Source organism: Polyodon spathula, chromosome 1, assembly GCF_017654505.1.
Source record: "Polyodon spathula isolate WHYD16114869_AA chromosome 1, ASM1765450v1, whole genome shotgun sequence".
Lineage (NCBI taxonomy): Eukaryota > Metazoa > Chordata > Actinopteri > Acipenseriformes > Polyodontidae > Polyodon > Polyodon spathula.
Window position 1 is genome coordinate 66,968,268 of NC_054534.1, and position 26,209 is coordinate 66,994,476.

Sequence of the window (26,209 nt, forward strand, 5' to 3'; positions counted from 1 at the left end):
GAGCAAGTCTTTTAAGATTCCCCTTTCCCCTATTGGTGATAATATACACTTATTTTTTATTTGAAATGTAAGGTTTTGTAGATACCCAAGCTTAATTACTTATTGCACCTCTTCTGTGTGTCTGGTAAAATTCGATCAGTTGCTGTAAAGGCACTTCTCTACTCTCCCCACTGCACAGCAAAATGACAAGTCTGGGCGTAAGATATGTAGCAGTACTGTAAAGAAACTTAGTAATATGTTAAAATACTGTATTAAATAAAAATTAAAAAATCCAGAATCTAAGAAGACTGTGTCGCTAGTACATTCATGATTTAATATCTCAGGCTATTTTAATTACAGCTATCCAGACATATACAAGGAATATTGTTTTATTTCTCTGGTTCTTTTCATGGTAAAGAATTGTTTTGAATCTGTAGCCCCTAGTGGTAAAGTATTTAAGCACATTTCATGATGATTTGAATTCAGTTTGATTCACTAACATGTTTGCTCATCGTTCATGTAACCACATGGTACTTTTTGCAGTTCTAGTTTTGAATTACATTATTCTAGTCTGTCCAAATTAAATTTTGTCTGTTGCAGAAAGTTAAATAATTAATAATGTATTACTTCATATGAAGAGTTTAACTGCAACATTTCATGCCCAATAACAGTTAAAAGATCTGTTGCTTAATCTATTGTACCATTGTAACATTGGTTGCTTAAAACTCGGGGCATCTATTGATTTCCATCTTTATGACCTGGTTGGCTGTAAATATATTTATGCATGTGTTAAAATCAGACATCTGGTTCGTGAAGCATTGCAAAGTTACCTCAGTTTCATTTTGCGTTAGACAATTTTAGTCACCTGACAGTGGAAGCAAAAGATATAATCAATACAGGGAATTGTTTTTTTTTTTCAGTTCTTTTGGCTGCCAATACATCCATATCTTTTTTTACGGTTGCAGTGATGACAGAAGTGCCTGCCAGAAATAGTGTTGGAATCTCATGGTGGTGGAAGGTTGATAGATTCCCAAAATAACACAGAAGGGGTTACAGCAATAGGGAATCACCTATCCTTGGTATCCCTGGATTCCCCCTTTTAAAATAAGTGGTTGATGCAATCCAGGGTATTGGTTGATCAAATCAACCCCTAAGCCGCATACAGTGCCTATAGGAAGTATTCCCCCCCCCCCCCCCCCCCCCCTCCCCCCCCCCCCCCCCCCTCGGGACATTTTCACAGTTTGTTTTGTTATGACCTGAAATCTTGATGCATTTCTCAACACTTTCAATGTGTGACAAAATGAAAAGTCTTCCTTAGATAAGTATTCACCATCTTTGCTATGACAGTCCTAAATAAGCTCAGGTGCCACCAATTGCCTACAGAATTCACAAAATAAGTGAAATGGAGTCCATCTGTGTGCAATAAAAGTAGCTCACATGATTTCAGATTAAATACAAATGTCTCTTTAAAGTCCCACAGTTGGGTAGTGCATTCAAAGCAAAGATACTACCATAAAGACCAATGAGCTTTCAAAACAACTGTGGGTTAAAGTTGTGGAAAGGCACAGATCAGGGGAGGAGTATAAAAAGATTTTAAAAGCATTGAATGTCCCTTGGAGCACAGTCAAGTCGATCATTAAGAAGTGGAAGGTATACGGCACCATCCAGAATATGCTTACAGCAGACCGTCCTCTCAAACTGAGCAGCCAGGTAAGAAGGGCATTGGTCAGAGGAGCCATCAAAGACCTACAACGTTCCATGGCTAAGATGTGAGAAACTGTCCATGTGTCAACAATAGCTGAGGTACTCCACAAATCTGACCTGTATGGAACAATGGCAAGAAGGAAGCCATTTCTGAAAAAGCCCATGTAAAATCCCGCTTGGAATTTACAAAAAGGCTTGTGAGAGAGAAAAGATGTGGCAAAAGATTCTGTGGTCCGATGAAACAAAAATTGAACTATTTAGCCTAAATGCAAAGCGTTATGTCTGGCACAAACCCAACACAGCACGTCACCCAGGTAACACCATCCCTACTGTGTAGCATGGTAGTGACAGCATCATGCTATGGGAATGCTTTTCAGGGTGGAGGACAAAATGGATGGAGCTAAATACAGGCAAATCCTTGTGGAAAACCTGCTTCAGTCTGGAAAAGACCTAAGAATGGGACGGAGATTCACCTTTCGGCAGGACAATGACCCCAATCACACAGCCAACGCGACACTGGAGTAACTTAAAAACAAGAAAGGGAATGTCCTAGAGTGGCTCAGTCAAAGCCCGGACTTGAATCTGATTGAGAATCTGTGGCAAGACTTGAAGATTGCTGCCCACCAATGATCCCCATCCAAGTTGACAGAGCTTGAACAATTTTGCCAAGAAGAATGGGCGACTATTGCATGATCCAGATGTGCAAACCTGGTAGAGACTTACCCTTAAAGACTCACAGCTGTAATTGCTGCCAAAGGTGGTTCCACCAAGTATTGACTCAGGGGGGTGAATACTTATCTAACCAAGACATTTCAGTTTTTATATTTTTTTTCATTAACTGTTGTTTCACAGTAAAAATTCTCTTGACTCTTCAAAGTGTTGAGTAAGTTGTGTAACTCAAAAAAAAAAAAAAAAAAATCTCATTTAAGTGCATCAAGATTTCAGATTGTAACACAACAAACTGAAAACGTCCAAAGGGGGGGTGAATATGTACTGTAGGCACTGTAATTGTGTTGGACTCAGCATCTCTGTTGTGGACCATTCCCATATCATACCAGTATGCCGTCCTTAATGTGCACACATCCCAGGGCACTTTACAAAAAGCCAAAAGAGCTCCAAACTGCTCACTAGTGAAAGACCAAATCAAAGAGATGTGTATTGAGCTTAGATTTAAAAATACTAACAGACTCAGCATTCCGGATAAAATTTGGAAGTGAGGTAAAAAGTGAAGGAGCTCGAAAACTAAAAGCCCTTGCACCATAGGTTTTTAATTGAGTTCTTGGAGCTATCTAGAGACCATTGTTTGCTGATCTTGAAGTATTGTCTGGTTTATAGGGAATAAGTAAGTCACGCAAATGAGAATTGCCAAAATAACCTTTTCAAATCAATGCACAACTTCACGCGAAGCCAATGTAGTGACCTTAAAGAGTAAGTAGCAGGATTCCAAAAAATATAGCGTTATATGACCCTTGTGACGCTACAACAATTTAAATAACTTACCTTCTTTTCGTTATTAACATCAGACACCTTTTTACGCTTTCAAGATGTCAGCTGTAATACATTCGGGTTTTGAGATTAGAGGTGTGTCCTCTCTGCTCACTGCCGGGAGGCATATATTTCTTGTCTACCCATATTCCTGAAGACACGCCTCAATGAAGCTGAGGTAGTGATGAGGGTGTGGTTTTACATCCTCGAAGAAGAAGATGATGATCAGCTTTTGTACTTTTGAAATGTAAATATATTGGATGGTTTGATCATTTTATTTAAAAGCATAGGTCTGCAAAATATTTATTAGGCAAGTGCATTTTTTCTTTCAAATAGTTTGACACAATTGGGGTTACCCTGGAGAATAATTCCAACTAGTCTTGTTTTTACATGAAGAAATGAAAACTAAATAAAATGGTCTATGAGTAGAATTGTACACCGTAGTTTTGTAAGATTTATAATTGAGTGTGTAAAGTTTTTGGATGAACATATGGTAAGTACAATACAGTTAGTTGATTTGTTAAAGTTAGTTAGCTTTCATTTCTCTTCAAACAGGATCATCTTCAGTTTCAATATTGTGACAGGGCAGAGGTCCTGTACAATGGGGGAATGTGTTTTGTGGCTGCTTTACACAGCAACAATGTAATTGTTTGGTTGTTTTATTGAGTCAGGATCAGAATCACATGGCTCTATTTATTTAAGGACACCTGCTACTAATTAAGACAGGTGTGCATATATAGTGGGTCTAAGTGTTAGTGGCCTGTCTGTGTTAAGGCTAAGGCCTTGGCCCATGCACCCAGACACCTGATGGCTCTGCACACTAGTGGAATGTGTTTTTTGGCTACTTTATGCAGCCACAATGTACTTCTTGTGTTGAGCCAGGATTAGAATAACCTGACTTTCATTTTATTAGGGACCTCTGCATCTAATACTAACAGGCATGTGTGTGTGTGTGTGTGTGTGTGTGTGTGTGTGTGTGTGTATGTGTATATATATATATATATATATATATATATATATATATATATATATATATATATATATATATATAATATATATAGCAGGTCAAATATTTGTGCCCTGTCTGTGCTAAGGTTAAGCTGAGAAGAGACCTGTGGGGAACCATAAAGAAAGGTATGTCCAGTTGAGTAGTTAGAACTTGGGAGTAAGCACTCCTTGATGGAGTTTGGTTTGGTGTAAATAAATAAACTATACAGACACTGTCATGTTTTAAGTTCACTTGCTGTTGTGTGAGTTCTTCAGTTTACACAAGAAGACTGAAAAGGTCCCAAAAGTGTCAAAGCAACCCCCACTTTGGATATTTAGATTGAAGCCACACCCTTGTCACTGCCCCAACTTCACTGGTGCGTGTCTCTTCAGGAATTAGGGCTTAAAATTAAAATTCAAAAATCGATTTTTTTATCAAATCCATTCATCATTATATATGTGTTTATGTGTTTACTAGCATCTGATTTGCTGGTCCCATCTTACCAGCGAATCGGTTTTTAAAATGCTTTGTAAGGAGGCCCCTTTGTGTATTTGATGTAAACAAACAAACAAAAAAAGCATGCCACCTTGAATCCAGAGCAGGACAACAGGCTTGTATTCCAGGCAAACAGTCAGTAAATAAATGTGCACATTGAAGAAAACTGACTGTATTTAGTTTGCGCATCTTTGGAGTTTAAAAATGAACTGTTATATAATGAATATTTAACAATAGTCAATAACGTTAATAAAAATAAATAAACGGTCAGTGATGTTAGATGTAATTTTGGAGAATTTTGTGGTGGGGGGGGCATTGTCTTGTAATAGCTGCAACCTATTCAATGAAGCATCAGGGAGACCAGCAAACAATGAATTACAATAATAGGTTACACCCTTAAGAAAAGTGGAAAGTGCTATACAAATAAAAAAAAAGGAACATATAGTAATTTATTAAATACTGTAAAGCAATCTATACATCTGCATAGCACCTTATGCCATCTGTTTACAGGGCCAAAAGATGTGTGTGTATGTGTGCGTACTGTTATATAATGTCATGATAAACTAATAGGATGGCTATGTGCTGAGTGGTGCCATGCTGTACTGTATGAAAATATCCATCTGTATCCAGATGATAAGGCTGCCGAGGTATATTCTCAGTTTCCCAGACAACAATCTGCCCAGTTTATAATTAAACAAGTAATTTAACCAGCAACAATTTGCAATCTGCGGAAAGCTGAGGTAACGCAGAAGTTTGGGTTAATGGTTTCCAGGAATTCATGCTGAATGTTATGATGTTTGTTCAGCATATTCAGGAAATGCAGAGTACATTAGGTGTTTGATACTTTGTGAAGAAAAATCAGTTAACCCTTTGCGGTCCATTTATTCAGTGCTTGTAAGGTGCATCAGGCCCAATTTATTTTCACATGCGCTGTTTATTTTACACACACTGTTTAAATTTTTTTTTCAGAGTAAAACAGGTTTAAAAGGCACTGCATGGCAAAACGACATCAGCACTGCATCTCCAGCCAGGCCCCATCCCTTCTTCGCTGTATTTTTTATATACCTCTTTATAGAGGTACATACTGATAAATCCTCTCCTGAACACTCATTTTATCACCAAACTCCTCAATATTGCGATTCAACTCATTATATTACTATAACATCTCAAAAAGCTCTGCAAATGTCTGTGATATTCTTTGAGCGCTGGATGCGGAAGCAGCTATATACTTTATGTGTCCATGTTATCTCTGTGGTGCAGGGGCTATCTGTATAGCTCAGATACACCCCCCCTTTTTTTCGGCTTCATTCGGCACCTATCGCTCTCCCTCGGCCATTGAAAGGTTTTCTCGGCTTTTTCCAGTGAAAAAACAACTAGAGACCTGTGCTTTACGTCTTTTCGATGACGTAAAGGGAAACTTGTAATGTCGGATCTGGTTAGACATAGGGCCGCAAAGGGTTAAACATGGTAAAGATCTTCCTATTTTGCGAAGAATGGCACTTGGTCCATGTGTAGACATTTCTGCTGTTTGTGCTCTGAATTCTTTGGGATCAGTATTACAGATTGGACTGTGGTTTATGTTTACTCGAAGGACAGCACTGCTATAATTTTTTTTTTCTGTTTTAACCACTATCCTGAGATTTAAAAAAATAAAATAAAATAAATGGTATATATTACAATTTACAGCTGGATTTCCTGCTGTATTTTTATTTCTTTCTTTTGTTGTATTCTAATTTTGCTTTTTTTAACCACTAATATAATCTTAATTGTGTACACGTGTAGCCCCTTAGGATTTAAAGTCAAAGTTGTATTGTTGGCTTTAATATGGCTACTCTTGTTTCTTACCAGTTGGATTGCTAATGGCGGTCTTCTAATACTTTCATACCAACAGTGATGGTTTTAACATGCATTATAATGGGCTGTGGTTATTACTTGAGGTACAATCAATGTGAACATACTGCAGAGGGCCCTGGAGAGGAAAAGGAGGGTAGCAGTGGAAACAATGAAATCAAACTGTGTGTGTGTGACTGCAAAGATTTTGGAAAAAGGGTTGCTTCCTGTATTGATTGTGACTTGGTACAAGGCATTTTATTGTCCATTAAACATGCTTTAGTAGTATTAGTATTAGAACACAACAGATTAGTCTCTTTGATTTAAAAAAAAAAAAAAAAAAAAATATATATATATATATATATATATATATATATATATATATATATATTTTTTTTTTTTTTATTTATTTTACAACGATTTGACTACGCTCCAACAGAGTTTTTACAATTGTCTCAACCTTTACGTTATGTTAATTGGGTATGATATGTCGTTGAACAACCTAAAGCTTTATCTCTGTTATCTGACGTGGAGACAAACTCTGCACCTGTTTTGAGATACGTCAGGATATTTAGCAGTATATGACGAAATATAATATACTACGTTATTATGAATGCACAATATATATATATATATATATATATATATATATATATTATACCCTTTGATGCTATGATAGTATTGTCTACAAGGTGCTAGAAATTTCAATACGATAATGCAGAACCTAATTCTAGAAAAGTCTAGAAAATGCTGAATTGCAGTTGAACATTCTTAGAGAGTATAAAGGGTTAGGCATAGGATGATTGCTGTCATTACCAATAAGCAAAAAAAAGAAAATTATCTGTCTGATGAAAATTATTTGTTATAAAGCTGGAGAAGGATACAAGAAGATTTCCAAGCATTTGAGTATCCCAATTTCAACTATTGTTTCTATTATCAAGAAGTACAAGACTCGTGGTACTGTCACAACGTGCTCTCAGTCTGGAAGAAAGAAGATTCTTTCACTAAGAACAAGCAGAAGAATTGTGAGGAAGGTTAATAACAATCCGAGACTGACTGCCAAAGATATTCAGAGTGAACTGGCTGCAAGTGGGACTGGGGTTTACATTTCAATCATAGGTTGAGTATTGAATGGTGAATATGAGTTGTGGTCAAAGGTTTTGTGGAGTTGTGAAACATAAGTCAAGCTATTTGGTCACGCTGCTAGTCGTTATGTTTGGAGAAAGTCTGGTGAGGTGCACAAAGAAAAGAACACCATACCTACTGTCAAGCATGGAGGTGGTAATATCCTTCTATCAGGCTGTTTTTCCTCTAATGGCACAGGAAATTTAATTCCAATACATGGTAAAATGAATTCCATAGCATACCAAAAGATATTGGCCAATCATCTGAAACCCTCCACTACAAAACTTGTTTTAAAGCACAACTGAACATTTCAACACAACAACGATTCAAAGCACACATCAAAATCTGCTCACAATGGTTAAAGAAGAATAAGATAATGGTTCTGGAATGGCCTAGTCAAAGTCCCGATCTAAATCCGATTGAGAATCTTTGGTATGAATTGAAGAAGGCTGTGCGCAAGAGAACTCCTCAGAATTTGAATGAACTGGAACAATTTTGCATTGAAGAACAGTCAAAAATCACTAAGAATCATACCAAAAGCTCATTGACAAATACCCTAATCATTTAAAAGAGGTTGTTATTGCTAAAGGTGCCTCAGCTAGCTAATTTCATTTTCCTTGTCAGGGTATAAATAATTTAGAGTTAGCATTTTTGGAGTTTTTTTTTCTTGAAAAAATCTATTTCTGTACCTTTTTTTTCCTCCTCATCCACAAAAGCAAAACTTTTGCTGCTATAATAGTTGCTTTTTGAGAAATTTCTAAAAATTATACATTGGGGTTTGTAAACTCTTGACTATAACTGTGTGTATATATAACTAGAAAACACATATAATGTATATGTGTGTATGTATGTGTTTTCTATCTTTACCAACCTTTATTTAGTCCATAGTCAATTTCATTGAAAAGATTGAAAACTTGATGAAGACAATATGAGGCAGATTGATGTCGTTGTTTTGAATGGACTTTAGAGTGGTGGTGTGTGTGTTTGTGTGTGGAGGGGGTGGCATGGTTGATGTCATGAATAGGGTTTCTTTGTGTTGTATAAACCAGAAAGCTAAACATGCGCTGATGATGATTGACTGAAAGATCCTGAGCTGTCTATAAGGTGTAATATCTATAGCTATGTAGTCTTGCATTCATTTGAGCCTTTATTTTTCTTCACATGTCACCAAAGCAAAGATTACACCCATTTCACGTACCTCCTGTGGTAAAGTTTTCCTGTTTTTGTTTGCTGAGAGTGTTCATCATGCCTCATGTCTGACATTGTGGATAACTTCCCACACGCCAGCTGGCCTACAGCACTGAAATACTGTGAATGTGTACCATACTTAAACGTTGGGAAAGGTTCCCAAAATGCAGAGGTGGTAAGAGATGAAGCCCAACACATACTGAGGGAATGTGCATCCGAGCGTGCATTCCTACATCATTAAGCCCTGAGAGATTAGAGACTATTGATAAACAATGACAATTTTCAATTGAAAGAATCTGGTGTTCTGTGCAGATATTGGGCCCTATTTACAAAGCTTTAACTAAATACTTGGTACTGTATAGCTGTCTGTATGAGTTATCTTAACTGATGTTTTCTTCTTATTTAGATGCACTTTGTATTCTTTTCTGTTTCATTGATCACATCCTGGAGACTCTTTGAAATTGAGAAGTTTAAAGAACCCATGCGTTATCAATACTCCAAGAACTATGCCTAAACTCACCAGTGTGTGACCATCATCAATTTCTTACATCTTTTTGTAATGTTACACTTATGTAACAGATATATGTGGAGTTTGGACCTGATTCTTAGATCTCTATGTGGGCCATTGAGGTTTAAAACATCACCTGGATGTGATTATGGAAACAGAAATAAATGGGGGAAAAAAAGTGATTCTAAAGAACAAGAAATATTAGATAAACCCTGGTATTTAAAACCTAGACTAAGTGTCTATTTAACTTGAGTGTTCTAAACATAAATGAAAAAAAGCTCAGTCACATTTTGAAGTACAGCTATATATGATTCAGTGGTACTGAATTTTGCCAACCAGTGCAGGAATTCAACAGACTACGAGACTTGGACTCATTCACAGCTGTCCATTTACTGAGTGAGATACCAAATTCATCAGTTCCACTACTCACGAGTTAAGCTTCATTTCATGCAACCTCTATTTTATCCCATGAAAATAATCATATGTTTGACCACCGCTGTATTTGTAAGTGTTTAGTAAGCGTTGTTGTGGAAATTAAGTAGTCCTCTATGAATGCTATGCTGGGGAATGCCGAGCTCCCCACCCGCCACCCCCCCAATGTCATAAGTCATTCAAAGTTTATCCAATTACCATAAAACCGTATATCATTTAAAAGCTTAGAACTTGAAGAGTATTATTTTCAAACTGTTTACAGAATTAAAACAATTGGCAACCAATAAATTAAATAAATAAATACAAAAATAATAATAATTACACCCCAACATAATTAACGTGAGCTTCTTTACCTCATGGGATGTAATGCCACCAGTGTTCAAGCATAGAGGCTGGTGCCTTTGTTCAGTAGAGTCACATAATTTGATGATTTTCTGGACAGACTTGAGGGTATCCGGGGGAGGGGGGGAATTATAACAAAGTGGAATGTTGTCACAGGTGCTGTCGAAGGGGGGAGGGGCAAGCAACAATCTCATTGGTCTCTTAGGGAGTCTACTGGTGAAGCAGTAAGGTGAAAAATGCATGGAATGATTTAAAGAAGAGAGAAAGAACATTCCAGAAAATGCCTTTTTAACCTTTGGGATGTAATGTACTGGCCTCTTTCCTTATCAGATGTTGTTCATTGGCAATTTATCTTGAAAGAATGAAGGAAAGAATTGAAAATGGTAGAGCATATGAACAAGCAGAACATGTTTAAATTCTATTGAATTATTTCAGAAATTCTTTTGTTAGTTTTGCACAGCAACAAAAGCATAGATCCAAAGGCAATAGGCTTGCGAGGGAAGTAGAACGTATTATATTAGCTGAATGTACTTTTTGAAAGTTCAGAAAGTGGTTAGGGTGTGGGGATGGTAAGACTGGGGTGGAACAAAAGTAAAGGTTTTATATGGGGGGGGGATTTCTAAAGAGAAAGGGATGTTCGATTATAGGCACTAGTGTGTATTTACTGGGTTATGTAAGTTACTTGCTCACTAAGTTTCTGGTAATATTAGAAAATAGATTACCATCTGAAATGCAGTCTTTGATAACGATTCCTTTGTTTTGCTTCAGGAAAAGGGTGTGGCTCTGGAAGAAGCTGTATTTTGCTTTTGATTTCTAAATGGCACTGTTCCCTACTAAAGTCACATCATTTATTATATTATAGAAGACTGATCAAGTTTTTGTCGGCGGCCTTGCAAACCCAAACAAAAATTACACAAGTATCCATGGTGCATGAAACTGCTCTTCAAGATCCGGGGGATTGCGGTGCGTGTCTGTGCTGGTGCAGTGAGGATAATGCTCACGATTTAGTGCTGGCTCTCTGGTGGCAGCTCCTGCTTTCCTACTCCTCCTCTGGAACACAAGGACGTAACACCATTCACAAAGACAGTAGCTCCGGCTGTATGTTAAGTGTTCAGCGCAAGGGGATGTATTTGCGTAGCTGTGTCCCCCTTGTAATACCCAACTCCTTCCTGCAATCCAGCCTGCCGTGTAGTTGATTCACAAGGAAGTCGTTTCGTGTACGTGCAGCTACACGCTTCCTGCAATATGGCCGACTTGCAGTTTCTGCCTACCTGTCTAGGGGGAAGCATACCACCAACCTTACACAGCGCCCTTTCTGGGAGGGAGGGAGATTCACAGTTTAGGCTCTTTCTCTGTCACAGGCAGCTACAGTGCTGATGACTTGAGCTATAAACCCCCACTGTCAAAGCCAGCCCACATAGTTTATCTTATCTGGGATTAATACTAAATGACACTGAGTTTAGATTGAAACATTTCAGCATTCTGTCTTCAGTGTTCTAATCTAATAGTCTGTTTATTTAATCCGTGGTATACTTTACTATGGAGAGACTGCAATACTCCACTAAGCCCTTGATGCATAGCAGGTGCTTTGAGAGGTAACTGAGTTTCCTTTCATGACATTGGAATTACAACTCCTTTATAGTGTGCAGAATGGTTCTTGCTCGTCCGGCTACCCAAGAAACAGTTGCGTTAACGATGTATAGAAATGTATGAGCAAGAGAGCATACAGTTTACTTGTCATAGGTAGGCAGGTGAACAAGCCCTCCCATTGTTTGAGCTGAGAGCCTGGGTTGGCTTGTCAGGTTTCACTCATTAGGATTTCTGCAGGGGTTGAATGCTGCTCGAGTTCTATCTTGTAATCGGTGCAGACGTGACTGAACATTTGTACATTGCTCATGTCTGATGGGGATTATAAATCGTGAATATGTTAAGATGCTTCTAGTTCTGTGTTTAAACATGGGAAATATGTAGTGTTTTAAGTATATTGTGTTTGTTGGTAAACCGTTTGTCCAATTTCTTTTTTTTTTTTTTTTGTTGTGGTGTATTTTTGTTTACCTTATGAGAACCGGTTCTTGTCTCCTGACTCTTTGTATAATGGCACCCATACTGTAGGCCGTAGAAGCCGAGAAGAGGTGTTTTCATTGGCTTGGGTCATTTCCATTTTTTAAAAAGCACCTTTAAACAAAATATTTATAATTTTGAGAGATGTCACCTATATGCTTAAGTTTATAACCAGAATAATTTAACATTTTTTTTTCCCTCTATTCACCATTAATAGGCTTTTCAGTCTGTACTTCAAGGATACTGGCTTTATTTTTCACTTTGCTCCAGGAATCATTCTGGCTTCAGAAGGCTTCTGGGCAAACATTCACAGCAGGGCGGCAAGTAATACAACAGGACATGTTTTATGAGTCTGTGGCAGTTAAGTTTTTGTACCTTTTGAAACGTCTTGCATTTGTTGTTACCCATCAGCAGTTGTTACACCAGTCTGTTGTCTTTTAGCACTTTATAAAAAAAATACTGTAAAAAGGACAGATTTACTTTGCCTTGGCTCCTGTGAAAAGTAGGCTCCCCCCCACCTCCCCCAGCATATCATCAGGAGCAGGACAGCAAAATTACAATATTATTAACCTTAACCGCGGCATTACAATTTCAAATAAGATCCATTAGTACTGTAGGGAAAGCCTTAAGTTGTCGTTGTAAAGATTCCAATTGGAAGCTGCTTTGTATCCTTCTTTAGTATTACAATTTGTCTCTTTAGTTTCCATATTTTATTGCAGTTACCATACCTCAGAGTTTATATTAGTAGTATTTAATACCCTGTAAATGTTATGCATTTAATAATGGTTTAAGTACTCAGCAGGATGTGCAAGAGGCCTTGCAAGTTTAAACAACGCAAGGATTTAGGTACTTAGATGAAAACAATGTGCAGTAAACCACTCCTCCCCTCTGTGCTCTTTTTGTGCATTTGTGTTCATTTTTAGGTTATTTGTAAAACAAGAACAATGACTGTATATGTCTTTTTTTGGGGGGGGGGTCCACATCAGGACAGCGGGCATTTTCCTTCTTGCTCAGGGATTGTTGTTGTTATGATCTGTGCTGAATGTATACAAGGTTGCAGCATTGTTGATGGCAGCATCTGTCACATCTAAATTGCTGCCGTATTCACAAGAAAGGACTGTGAGGGGCAAACCAATAAATGAATATGCACAGATACACTAATCGGCATTTAATTATGTGTCTCTTTTTTAGCCCCTCCCATTCCAAATCGGGTTTAAGTTCTATAAATAAATAAAACTTTCTTGGCAGGAGGCAGTGTAGCTACACTGGCACTTTAAATGTTATGCGGCAGCTGCTGGAGCAGACATTTAGCTGATGTATGCCACATAGTTTGGAACCTCCTTCATTTTGCAACCTACAGAGAGGCACTGTTGCATTACCCACAAAGAACTAGCAACACTGATGTGCAAACACAATACATTTGTTAAACCAGGAAAAATGCTAAACTGTTAAAATATTCTCTGCTTTTAACAGTTGTTGGCTAAGACATGTCAACTGCAGACACCTTTGTCTCCAGTTAGTTGTTGCTCATCTATTTCTTGCCAGGTTCACCTGTAAGAATACTTGTATATTTATTTTATTTGCTACCCGTACATCCCAAAGCCCTTAAATTAGCAGTGGGAATGGAGCTGAGTGCTAAGGCCTCCTACACACCAGACACGATGCGACAAGCGAGTGTGTCGTATGACACTCCGCACCACGACAAAAAAAGAAAAGCGTATTTTTGATATGAGCCGTTCACACTGTGAGGCAATGGGTCACACTGAAGCGACGCGATACAAATAGGATTAGTGTCTATTTTTCTGATTTTGTCGCGCAGCAGCTAGGGCACTGACCAATGAGGAACAGCTTCCCTTGCACGCCTTGGTGGAAGAAAAGGTCATTCTTGCAGTATCAAAATACCTGGTACAATAAAGGACACAAAAATTATAAAGACACAGCAATGAGCATCTGGCAATCCATTTCCATGGAACAGGCAATATGTGGTGTGTATGATTTGGTTTACTTTACGGAAATAAGTATTCTGAAAAGCTATTATGTATTCTACATTTTTATTAGCTGTATAACTATCATGCTTATGACTTTTACCAGCTGATACAATCAGAGGAGAGTTGCCTATCACATTGCGCGTCTGTCTCCACTGGTGTGAAAAGTAGTGTCACAGTGAAAGTACCATTTTTTCGCAGGACAAATCACATCACGTCCGGTGTTTGGAGACCTTTTGTGCCCAACTGAACATACCAAGAGCTAATTTAGGAATGCTGATGAGAAGGTAGCATTTGGTATCTGTTTTCATGGCCCTGCTTCTATTCATCATGTCACTGAAGGGGGGAGGGGGGAGTGATCAGAGGAGGAGCACATTCACATTTTTCTGGGGTTATTTGAAGACCATAGATACTTCAGATTAGTAAGATTTGCCCCCCCCCCCCCCCCCCCCCAAAATAAAAAGACTGTTGACAAATGTAGTACATAGGGTGTATTGAGGGGTCATCACTTTCCAAGTGGTGCCTACATTTTATTTGAAGCTTGGCGAATTCATAGTGCAAGCCTACAGCAAATGATGTGCATGCAGTGTACAGAGTAGCATGTATGTCATATTTTATATGTGTATGTCGTGGATAAACGGCCAGATTGAGCTGCTCCATCACCCTTTGAGAGGATGGTCCCACCAGGGCCTAAGTGCATATCGGTGCTTGTACTATGTTCCTGCTTTTACATATAAAAATCAGTTTGCTGTGCTATCAGTGCAGCTGATCTTAATAATGCTATTTAAAAGGACATTCATTTGCATACTTAATTGTAATGATTAACTCTGAATCTCCTCTTTTGGCAAGCTCAAATTTCCTGCTGTCAGTAATTAGTGGTGGTTAGGGACTTGACCTGGTGATGATTACATCCCTCATCTTCTGATCTTAATGCCGTCCATCCAGAATTTACACGTTGAGCACCACATGACATAACTGGAAGGTTTCTTCATTGGGTGAGTGCGGTATATACTCATTATCTGGAACACATTTTCCGACACCTCGTCATGGCTAAAGACCTTTAATTGGTAAAGTAGGCTGGTCATGACATCATTAAACCTGGTTTTCTTAGCTGGTGTGAACGAGCTGGCAAATGCTGTGGAATGCTGCCAACCATTAGTCATCTCCCTGTTTCTTAAGTTTTCCCCCTGTGGCTCTTTATATGATATCTTGCAAGATTTCAACTTCAAAACAGGACCCTACTCTCTGTGTGTGTGTGTGTGTGTGTGTGTATGTTTTTTAAGAATACACATTAACAGTACATTTATGACAAGACTTCTCATCACTGGCACATTAGGAGAGGCAGTACAATTATGAGACCTTTTAACAGAAAGGTTAAGTATCAAGCACTCTGTTCAGAAAGATGGTATGTTTTCAGACCTTGTCTTTGTAAGAGATTTTCCTCACTTTCTGTGAGGGGAATGGGACTGCATTCTGTTTAATTCAATGATGAGACACATTGTTAATTGCTTGGCTGTTTTATAAAAGCAGTGATTCAGTGGGATGCTGTCTTCAAAGGATAGTTTGGCATACTGTATCCGAGGGAATGGCATGTCAATATTTATTATAGATTCCTGCTTTTTTGGAATAGAGCCAAGACCTTCACATTTCTTTTACCTAAGAAACTGTAAACTCCCATGCATGCCCATTTTAGGGCTTGAAATTGTGCTCTCATTTAGAGATATCTCAAATTGCATTTTAAGATATATTCTTAAATTCATTTGAGGTATCTGTAAACCATTCTGAAGATAATTTCATTTTGAGATGTCTAAAAATAGATAAGAATAGATAATAGTGAAGAGAAAAAAAGCAAACCTTTTTTTTTTTTTTTAAGGTTTCTGAAGTACTTTTATAATGTTCCCCAGGTTTCTGAATAAAGGACACCAATTCTAAGATGCTACTGTAAAAAATAGATATTTAGTTACTTTTTATAGGGCAAGTCAGATATGAGTGGCTCATCCAGCTAAAGCGCTGTCACTGGGAGTGCAGGATGAGTCACACAGCTTGGATGGTGCCAGTTCACGTCCAGGCTGTGCAAAGAGGCCGAACTTTGTTGGGGACTCCAAAGGGGATGTCACATTGACTCCAGTGCTCCCAGGGATGGGAATGGGAAAATGGCTCCTAGGGGTACATCCCACTGAAAAACACTTTGTCCTTAAAGGGAAATAATTTTCAGATATCTCCTAAATGTATTTTAGATATCTTAAAATTATGTACAGCTCTCTTAAAATATTTAGAGATCTCTGGAAATGATTTCGAAGTATCTTTAAATATTTAGAGATACAGTATCTATAAATTAATTTGAGATATCTCTACATTTTCATTTGGCTTGTCATTTGAAATACATATTTGCAAACATGCCTGTGGAATTCAGGAATAAAATCAGATTAATGTAACTACTGTTGCTGCTGTCTCACATGACACCCCTATAATATTACTGGTGGATTTTCTTTCTTGGTCACACAAGAGTGAAAACAAACCTATCTGTGTGCTATATCACTGCTGAATTGAAGCATGTATAGCTATCAATGTGCCTTGCAGCTGCTGCCATATAGTTTCCTACACATGGAAGAATCTGATGGTGGAATTGGTGTCCCATAAAAATGTCAACTTAGAGATCTTTAATGATGATAAAGGCCCACTTTTCTTTCCCCTGCTATATTTACTTTTTTGATTAAGTAGGCTTTTTTCGCCTTAGGTAAGTTGAATGTGCTCTTAGTGCTGGCATCATGTTAATTTTTTTTCACAAGGGAATGAAAGGGAATTAAGATTCTTATCCTTTGAAACCTAACTAAAGTGTGAAAGAGCCCATATTGTGCAACAGAAAGCTGACCCACAAATTCTTGTGGCACAAAATTACAGATTCTGGGTGCTTTACAATATAATCTGTAGTATTTTTTTAAATCAAAATACCTTAAAGGACTACATGAAGCCTTAGTTAGGTAGTCATAGAACATCCTTACGGTACATAACTAAGTTGTATTTTTAAAAGTGCTTTTTCTCTTTCTCTTTCAGATTTAGCTGTGGCCCAACGCAAGTTTGCTCAGTCTCTTGGAGAATTCAAATTTGAGTATATTGGGGATGCCAAGACTGATGATGAGAAATGTATAGGTAAGGGTGTCAGTTTACCATCATTTTGTGGATTGCCCTGGAGAAATTACACTGCATTACATAGTGCTGAAAGAGTTAACTTGCAATGTCTTGTCCATGCAATACAGCTGCACTGTGGTCACTGTTTTTGCTTCCAATTTGTTGTGGCATCACTGGTGTGATACGATTCTGTTTGTTGTTTCAGATGAATCACTACAGGAATTTGCTTCTTTTCTCAGAAACTTGGAGGAGCAAAGAGAGATAATGGTGAGTGTGGTGAACCACCCAATAAATAAAATTACTTCATCGAAGAAGTGCCTTTGGGTAAATGTTAACAGCTGCAAGACTGTGGAGAGGCGATAACACACATATGTTTAAGGCCTGTAAATGTCAAAGAATAACAAACAATCCAAATAAGTAAAGACACAAATGAAAGTAATATGTTCTCTAGAAGAGTCAAGCAATAGGCAGTGGTTCTCTTGGGTGAAGAAGCATGGACTGTGATCCCAGTCTAACCAGAATACCAGTTAATCTATAACCAGAATATCCGTTATTGAGATTGTAGAGAAATGCATTCCACAGAAAAGTCTTAGCATCTTGCCATTGCATTGTATCTGTGTATTGATACAAACTCAAGTAAGGGGTGAAATGCTCAAATATTTCTTGGGACAAGTTATAGGTTGCCTCAAAATATACTGAAATATTGCTCGGCAATGTAACCTGTATGGCTTTGCTACTAAAAGTCTACTCTGTCTCTGGCTGTCCACTAGTGTTGTCACCTGAGCCCCTGCCAGGTTCTATAAGATAATATCTTTGAAATTAACAATCTGTGCACTTTCATGATGCAACAATCCTCTCAGATCTGCTTCTTTTTGTATAGTTTTGTAGTTGCAGGAAAGTATAGTTCTGAAGCAGCTCTCTTGACCTTGAAGCATTATCTTTGCAAACATGTAAGGTGTGGCGAGGTTGTTGAATACACAAAAAATGCTGACCTTTGCAAGTTCACTCATTAAGTAAGTAACTCCAGTCCACAGAAGATGTATTGCTTAATGTAATACTTAAATACTATGTCAATATCTGTAGGGTTCATTTGTAACCTTTTAAATATTTATTTATTTTGAATTAAAAAAAATAATAATACAATAATACCAACTATTGTGTTTTTTTTGTTTTTTTTTCTTAAACTAAATTAATTCCTATTTTAATGATCTTAACAGTAATGGACCTACAATCATAATAAAATTAAAAAAAAACTCTCCCCTTTTGATCAGTAAAATATGCCTTCCCCTGTTATATACTGTATACTCTTGTAGATAAAAATACACAAGGATCCTAAGGGGATGATGTAATGGTAATACACGTTTTATATTTTGGGGTAGATGTAAGTTTTGGCACAGTACAAATAAGTACGGATCCAAAATTGTAATTGTATTGCAGCCAGGCAATTATTTTGCACTGCACCCTATGCAAGCTTAAGAGAATGCAAATTACTCAACACACACAAATAATGATCCGCAATTATAATAATGAGGGTCTCGGTGAGCTCATCGGCCTATTTAGTGGCCACACTTGCAGAGTTAGGAGTACAGATAGCAGTAGTTGCTGTTTGATATTTGTGGAACATGAAAGTACAAACCAAAAAAAAAGTCAGATAAAGGGCAGAAAAGATACGTTTTTTGAGAAGGAGCTGAGAGTCCTTACGGCTGAGGTCACTCAACATGAAACAGAGTTGCCTGGAAAAGCCTCAGCCAGCATCACTTATGCTAGTAGCCTTAGGAAATGATATGTATTGGCCTGCCCTTTTATAGCATGAGATCCAGAAAATTGCTTAGCACTCCACAAAAGGTGAATTGGGCTATCCTTCCAGAAATGCAGGGATAGCGGCCCCTGTATTGACGCTGGGGTCTAGCTCATCCCTCAGTTCAGCGATGAGGTCAAAGATGACCCGCAAAGTGAGACGATAACGCTTTAGCACCGCATTCTTCTTCATCTTGCTCGTCTCCAAACGTGTTCCTGCCTCTCCTCAACAAGAGCTAAGTGTCGCCTCATCAGGAAGTGAACCACAGCAGCCATCCTGAAGCCAATGACAGGTCTCTACAGGTGTGTGCTTTTATACAGCTCTTAGTTACTCGTTTCTACAATGATCTGGACCTTGTAGCAAAAAGTGTAAAATTTTTGGAGGTTCAACAATTGTCTAAGGCAAAATCCTTACATCACATTATAATGTTTTCACCCGCTTAGTATCCAGATCCCTCCCAATTCCATGCTCTTTTCTTCATTTGAATGCATTTCGATATAATTTAAATGGATTAATGATGGCAAAGTGCAAATTTGATAGCGTGTGCAGAATGCCAGGTGAACACCATTCTTTACACACACCGTATTTTTAGTGGCCTGTAAAATCACTTTACGGCTGCAAAACACGGTTTATGGCAGCCTTATGGGGGTTTGGCACACCCAAACTTACACCACCCCCCTAAATGCCAAATTTGTGATCTGTTTCTGTTTTGGACAATATAATTAAGGTCCTGAGTGTCTGAGGGAGAGTATACATAATCAAAGGAAATCTGAGCTGATTTTTGGCAGAACGCTTGTGAAAAAAATCAGTAGGGAAATGATAAGCCTATTTACTGAAAGGATTAACATTTTTTGAAGTTGTTGTTTTGGTTAATTGGATCATATGCAATTTCCCTTTAAACTCATGGATAGTCAGGCAGCTGGGGGAGGAGGCACTTGATAGGCTGCTGACATAATGTTGAATGGGGAATGATGTGTCTCAAAACCATGATGTCTGCCCAGCTGGCTAGAAAGTATTGACTGACGCATGCCATGATTTTTGGAAAATCATTTCCAGCAGATGAACGGTTTAAAAATTATAAATCACATATCAGAAATTCATCCATCACAGTATTTGCCAACATTCAGGACAACAGTTTGTTTCTGTCCTGTGTTTTTTTTTTTTTTTTACTTTTCATGAGCTTTCAATATGGGTAGTTGAAGACAAAGCAACAGAGTCAGATAGTTTGGTCATAACATGTCGATTGTAATTCAGTTTGTTTATTGAACCATGGAGTGTGAACTTTAAAACCTTAACAAAACTGTGTCCTAAGCTATTCTCCATGTCTTGGGAAACCATCACTGGTACATGAAATGAGATAACAAAAATCTAGTTGTGCGTAACAAATTAGGACAGATTTTCCCAAAGTGGTTGTCATAAATTTTAGGAATGCCGCTTTCTATGTGTGTTACTTTCCTCCATATTAATTTGAGCTGTACTGAACAAAACATTTATTATTTAAACATGTAGCTATTGTTGTCCGAGGCTAATGTTTACATTTTTCTGCACTTTGGATAATTGATTGAAAGGTATTTAAACAATGTGAATCCTGTAGTTCCTTGGTATTTTGTGGAACAGCATTGCATGCTTGGCTTTTTCCAGCATGGGATTCCATAGGAAGCAGGCTGGATGTTGGCCTCCTTCTCCAGATAAGACCTGAATGAAAGCAAAATAACATCTTGTGATTGTGACTAAGTTCTGGGAACACCCTGCTTACCCCTCTATGTAAACTCCATTTGAACTAGAAAATTGTAGTAACAGGTTTCCCTTTCACATGTGCAAGTTTGTTTCCAAAGAGACAATCAAACATAACCCTTCTGTAGAATTTAGTTTAGTTATAGTGTTTATGACAATGATAGCAATGTGCTATATTGTTCACTGCTATTAAAAAAAAAAAAAAGTTTTGAAAGAAATGTAAACTTTGTTCATCCTGCTTTATATTTTTACTCTTCTTTCTGCTCCAAAGTTGTTAGAACGCTCTGTAACCACACCCTCTAATCCTGGAATAAGTTTCCTGAAGATGTTCATGTACCTCCATGTTCTGCTATTAAGCTTTTTGTATACATTGTAGAATTCTTTCCAACTCAAAGTGAAGTTTGCAAGTCACCTTTTTCAGCTCACAAAGGGTATTGTATTAACCATACATGTATCTATTTAATAAATACATAATATGTAATAACTTTTAGGTTTCACTCAGTTATTTAATTATCAAACGCTACACACATTATTTGAGCCAGTTTATTTTTTTATACATATGTAACTTAAGTTCCAGGCTGTGGGTTAGCCGTTGACAGTTTACACACCATTCAAACGTGCAGGATTTATTTACACTACTAACTAGAAAAACCATGCCGCTACCAGATTTAACACTCTTCATGGATTACCTAATGTTTTCTGTAAATTAGTCCCAAGATTAGTCCTAATCTGGGTCTGTGAAACCAGTTGAAAGTGTCAAGTTTATGTTTGACCCAGGGGTGGGTTTTTTTTTTTCAGTTGTTCAACATCACGGAGACGCTGCTGAAGCCTCTGGAGAAGTTCCGTAAAGAACAGCTGGGGGCTGCAAAGGTAACTGTACAAGTCCTGTCTTTGAGCAGCTTGTAGGTGTTGGAAAAAAAGGCAGTTAGCTCTGCAGTCCACTGTGTGCTACATGACCAGTGGGAGGGGGCAACCAACTCATTTGATCTGTGTGGAGCCTTATTAAGGCCCCATTTTATGTAGGCATGACAGAAAACAGAACAAAACCTAAACATAGATAAAATGTGATCCATATATGTTTACAAGTTCCTAAAAGATAATGTGATCCTTGTGTGTTCCGCAAAACCAATATAAAAATCTGTCATAGTTTTAACTGGTCCTTGGTGGCAAATGCTCACCTCTTACATTGAATGATGCTGAACTCGGGGTTTCATTTTAAGAGTTTCCCCCCGGTTGTCTGTAACACAGGTCTTAACACAGGTGGTCTCTGACATGCTTTCCTGTAATTGTGTGTCTTGCATACACTGTAAAAGCCAGAAGATGTAATATGAACAAAAGAAATATTGCTTGCTCTTGTGTTCGAATAATGAAAAAGGTGAAACAGAATGAGCAAGTCAATCAGGACTTCAAGGTAAAAAGAAGCGACTTTGTTTAGTAATTAACAGTTTAATTAAGGTATTGAATTGGCTCAAAACAGTCGCATGAACAAAAATAAAAACATAAAACTTCAAGCCCTAGTTCTTTCTGTTTCAAAATGATGTATTTGCATCTTTCTAGTTCCAAATTTTTCAGCAGTTTTTCTGGAACTTGCTGTCTAAGTTTAATAACTTTAATTCTGTCTTCTAGGGAGAACCTTTTTGTTTCTCCATGTTTTCTCTCTTCTTTTTCAAGAGAGTGCTGTTGTTCCCTTTCAATTCGAAGATGACCTCCAACAACATTATGTATGGGATATGACTGCCCATTGGGTAGGTAATTGCTGAGCTCTCTATACCAGAGCTGCAGTGAATGGAGCCATTAATATTGTACTGGAGGCTGTCAAGAAGACCCCGTTTTGAGCCCATACACACCATAGAGTCGGAGTATCTGTATATGAAGACAGCCTTCCTTGTGACTATCTTCTCCGCTAAGCAAATTGAAAGGGAACATTAGGTTGCTTACCGTAACCCTGGTTCCCTGAAAGAGAAGACGACCACCAACCGCAAGGTTGTATTGGTCGTCCTCATGGGTTTGATGGAAAAAGGGAAATGGCTTTCTCAGGGTGACGGTTTTAATCCCTCGGTGGGCGGGACCGAGTTCATCATCTCAGGAAGGGGCCAATCGGCAGCCCTGGTGTAGAGAGTTCAGCAATTACCTACCCAATGGGCAGGCATAACCCATACATAATGTCGTTGGTGGTCGTCTTCTCTTTGAGAGAACCAGGGTTACGGTAAGTAACCTAACATTTTATTGATTACAGATAAAAGACCGCTAAAGTGGTTACTGTATTCCTTTGAATTTAAGACATACCATTTAAAAACCATATGTTTCTTATAATAATAATAATAATAATAATAATAATAATAATAATAATAATAATAATAATAATAATAATAATAATAATAATAATAATAATAATAGACATGTTTAAGGGAGCTTAATACAGGTTTGAGTCTGTTGCTGGTTAAGAGAATTGTGGTCGCTGGTCGTGTTAGGCAGATGGTCGCTTAATACAGCTGGTCGCATGAGCAGGTGTGTGTGTGTGTGTGTGTGTGTGTAATGAAAAAGAAATCCATCATAACATTAGGAAAAAAAATTAAAAAAAAAAAAAAAATGGGATGGTAGACAAAAAGTAAACTGCTTCGCTGCTTGATAGCGTGGAAAATCCCTTGACTGTTTAGTCCTATTTATCCAAAGTTAAATGCGAAGCCAGCGTTGATGACATGTATGGATTATGGGAGTTTTCCTCTGCATTTCTGCTGATTGGCAACACTTTTCAGAGTGTACCAGATAAACTACTATTCCCAGAATTACAAAATAATATATTTACTTTAGAAGTTTAAAACCACAAACTTGTCTTAGCACAGTCATTTTTAAAGTAAGGTCCACATAGTTAAGCAAACTGTTTGTTTGGTTTTGCAGTAAGTTAATAGACACATAAAAAAAAAAAAACGGAAAGACAGAAGCACACACCAATTATATTTCAGGCACAAAAACAAACAATATCACATTATAATAGATACCATAATATTAAGTGAGACAGAAGAGAAACATATGAAGCAATTTCTAAAAAACATAACATAAGAAGCAGTATTATTTGGTAGTAAATTTGAATACAGAAAAGGTAAGCCATAAGCTGTGTTTAATTTTTTCATGCATTCCATTTTTTCTTTTGCATTATATACAAAAAAAGACCAACATAAGTATGAATAAATAAATAAATAAATGTTCTTGCAAGAACTGCGATTTCAAACACCGTTTATTTTACAGTTTTCAGAAGTTCGTTTCTGTTACAATTTCTGTACACAATAATGAGATTTCTACAGTGTTGTATTTTATTCTTTCCTTTTTAGTATTTTTTTCAATTCCGTTAACTGTTGCTTGATTAAAATAAATAGAAATAACAGTAATGTATTGGCATTTACTTGAACAATGTAGCTTGAAAGTAAAAGTCCATTACATAAATATCAAGTAATAGGTGAATGAAATGGAAAAACATGGAAATGACTTACAGGAAAAAGAGTAATGTTAAAATGGAAAATCACTTTGGTCTACAAATTACATTTATGTAAATAAATGGTTTTGGATATTTCTTTATTCATTTTATTAATGCAGATTGGCACAAACCGACATAAGCTTCCCTACTTGCTTAGGCGATTAGCATGAGTTATGGGAAATCTGGAGCAGCTTCCCTTTTTGACTGGTGGTTGCAGTCTGCCACAAAACACTGCAATACACGGCTTACTAACTTATAGTTGTATTAAATTATAGTACGACCACTTACTGTAGAAACCACATTAATGTTTATGTAGGACCCTAGAAAACAGTAAAAGTTATTAACGCAGATTGTATACAGTCTATTTAAGACTTTCGATATGTAATACTGTTGTATCTCAATATTGCCATAATGTGAGGCACTCAGATCAATGATCTAACTAACTATATACAGCTGGTGGGTGCGTAGAAGTAAAAAGATTCAAAGTGAAAGCAAATGCAGAGTTAACCCATTAATGCCTACCTTTTATACCATGTATCTGTTTGAATCATGCCTTTTAGCATCCTAAGGCTGAATGTGATGGAATTTGACATGTTGTTGTAATTTTTGCATTTGGAATAGCAAATCTGTACTCTTGATCTTGGCTATTTTCAATTATTAGTTCTATGAATATGATTTTTTTTCAAATTATGTTGGCTAATTTTACCAATTTTATTGTCAGTTCTTTGGTAGCTTTAGCAACCGATATGCATTAATGGGTTAAGGTATTTCGTGTTTGATATAAATTTATGTTTTAGAATATAAAAAATATGCACAGGTAGGTCTAACAAAACGATGGTTAATACAGCTAAAAGGAGGTATTTAAGTGGTTGGCAACAGGATTCAACTGGTATATACTGAAATACTAAAACAAAGTGGTTAGTTTATAATCAAAATAGCGAACTGGTTCTCAACAAAAAAGATCAAAACTGGGGGGAAAAAAATCTAAACTGAGGGGGTAGGGGGGAGTGTAAATTGATGATTGATTTGATAACCACTTCATCGGCACTGGTGGCAGTGTCAGGGAGTCCACCAAGAGGCCTGTGGCAACTCTAAAGGAGTTACAGTCTTCCATGGCTAAGCTGGGAGACACGGTGCATATGCCAACAATGGCCTTTATAGGAGAGTGGCAAAAAGAAAGCCATTGTTGAAAAAAATTCACATCAAATCTCGACTAGAAGCCATGTGGGAGACTCTTGAGACCAAGTGGAAGAAGATTCTATGGTCTGTTGAGACCAAAATAGAGCTTTTTGGTCTCAAAGCTAAGCACTATGTTTGACGCAAGCTTAACACCGCACATCATCCTGAGAACACCATCCCTACTGTAAAGCATGGTGGTGGCAGCATCATGCTATGGGGATGCTTTTCTGCGTCAGGGCCTGGAAAGCTTGTGAAGATAGAGGGCAAAATGGATGCAGCAAAGTACAGAGAAATCCTGGAGGAAAACCTGGTGAAGTCTGCAAGAGACCTGGGACGTAGGAGAAGATTCATCTTTCAACAATGACCCCAAACATACAGCCAAAGCCACACTGGAGTGGATTAAAAACAAAAAGGTCAACGTCCTGGAGTGGTCTAGTCAAAGCCCGGACCTCAATCCAATTGAGGATATGTGGAAAGAGTTGAAAACTGCTCTTCACCAAAGGTCCCCATCCAACCTGACGGAGCTTGAGCAATTTTGCAATGAAGAATGGGCAAAAATTGCAGTGTCCAGATGTGCAAAGCTGGTAGACTTATCCAAACAGACTGATGCCTGTAATTGCTGCCAAAGGTGCCTCTACCAAATATTGACTTAAGGGGGTGAATACTTATGCAATCAATTATTTTCTGTTTTGTATTTAATTAATTTAGAACAATTTGTGGATTTTTTTGCTTTTAACTTTGACATTATGGACTTTTTTTGTGTTGATCAGTGGCA

The 26,209-nt window shown here is 37.6% G+C and overlaps 1 protein-coding gene across 1 annotated transcript in view; it reads left to right on the forward strand.

The window, feature by feature from the left end:
* The window catches only part of arhgap10 (Rho GTPase activating protein 10), a 66,034-nt gene that overhangs the window by 7,683 nt on the left and 32,142 nt on the right, over positions 1 to 26,209 (forward strand). The window contains exons 2-4 of the mRNA XM_041260210.1: positions 17,177 to 17,272; positions 17,457 to 17,518; positions 21,582 to 21,653. Coding sequence (XP_041116144.1) covers positions 17,177 to 17,272; positions 17,457 to 17,518; positions 21,582 to 21,653 — 230 coding nt within the window. The remainder of the gene's footprint in view (positions 1 to 17,176; positions 17,273 to 17,456; positions 17,519 to 21,581; positions 21,654 to 26,209) is intronic.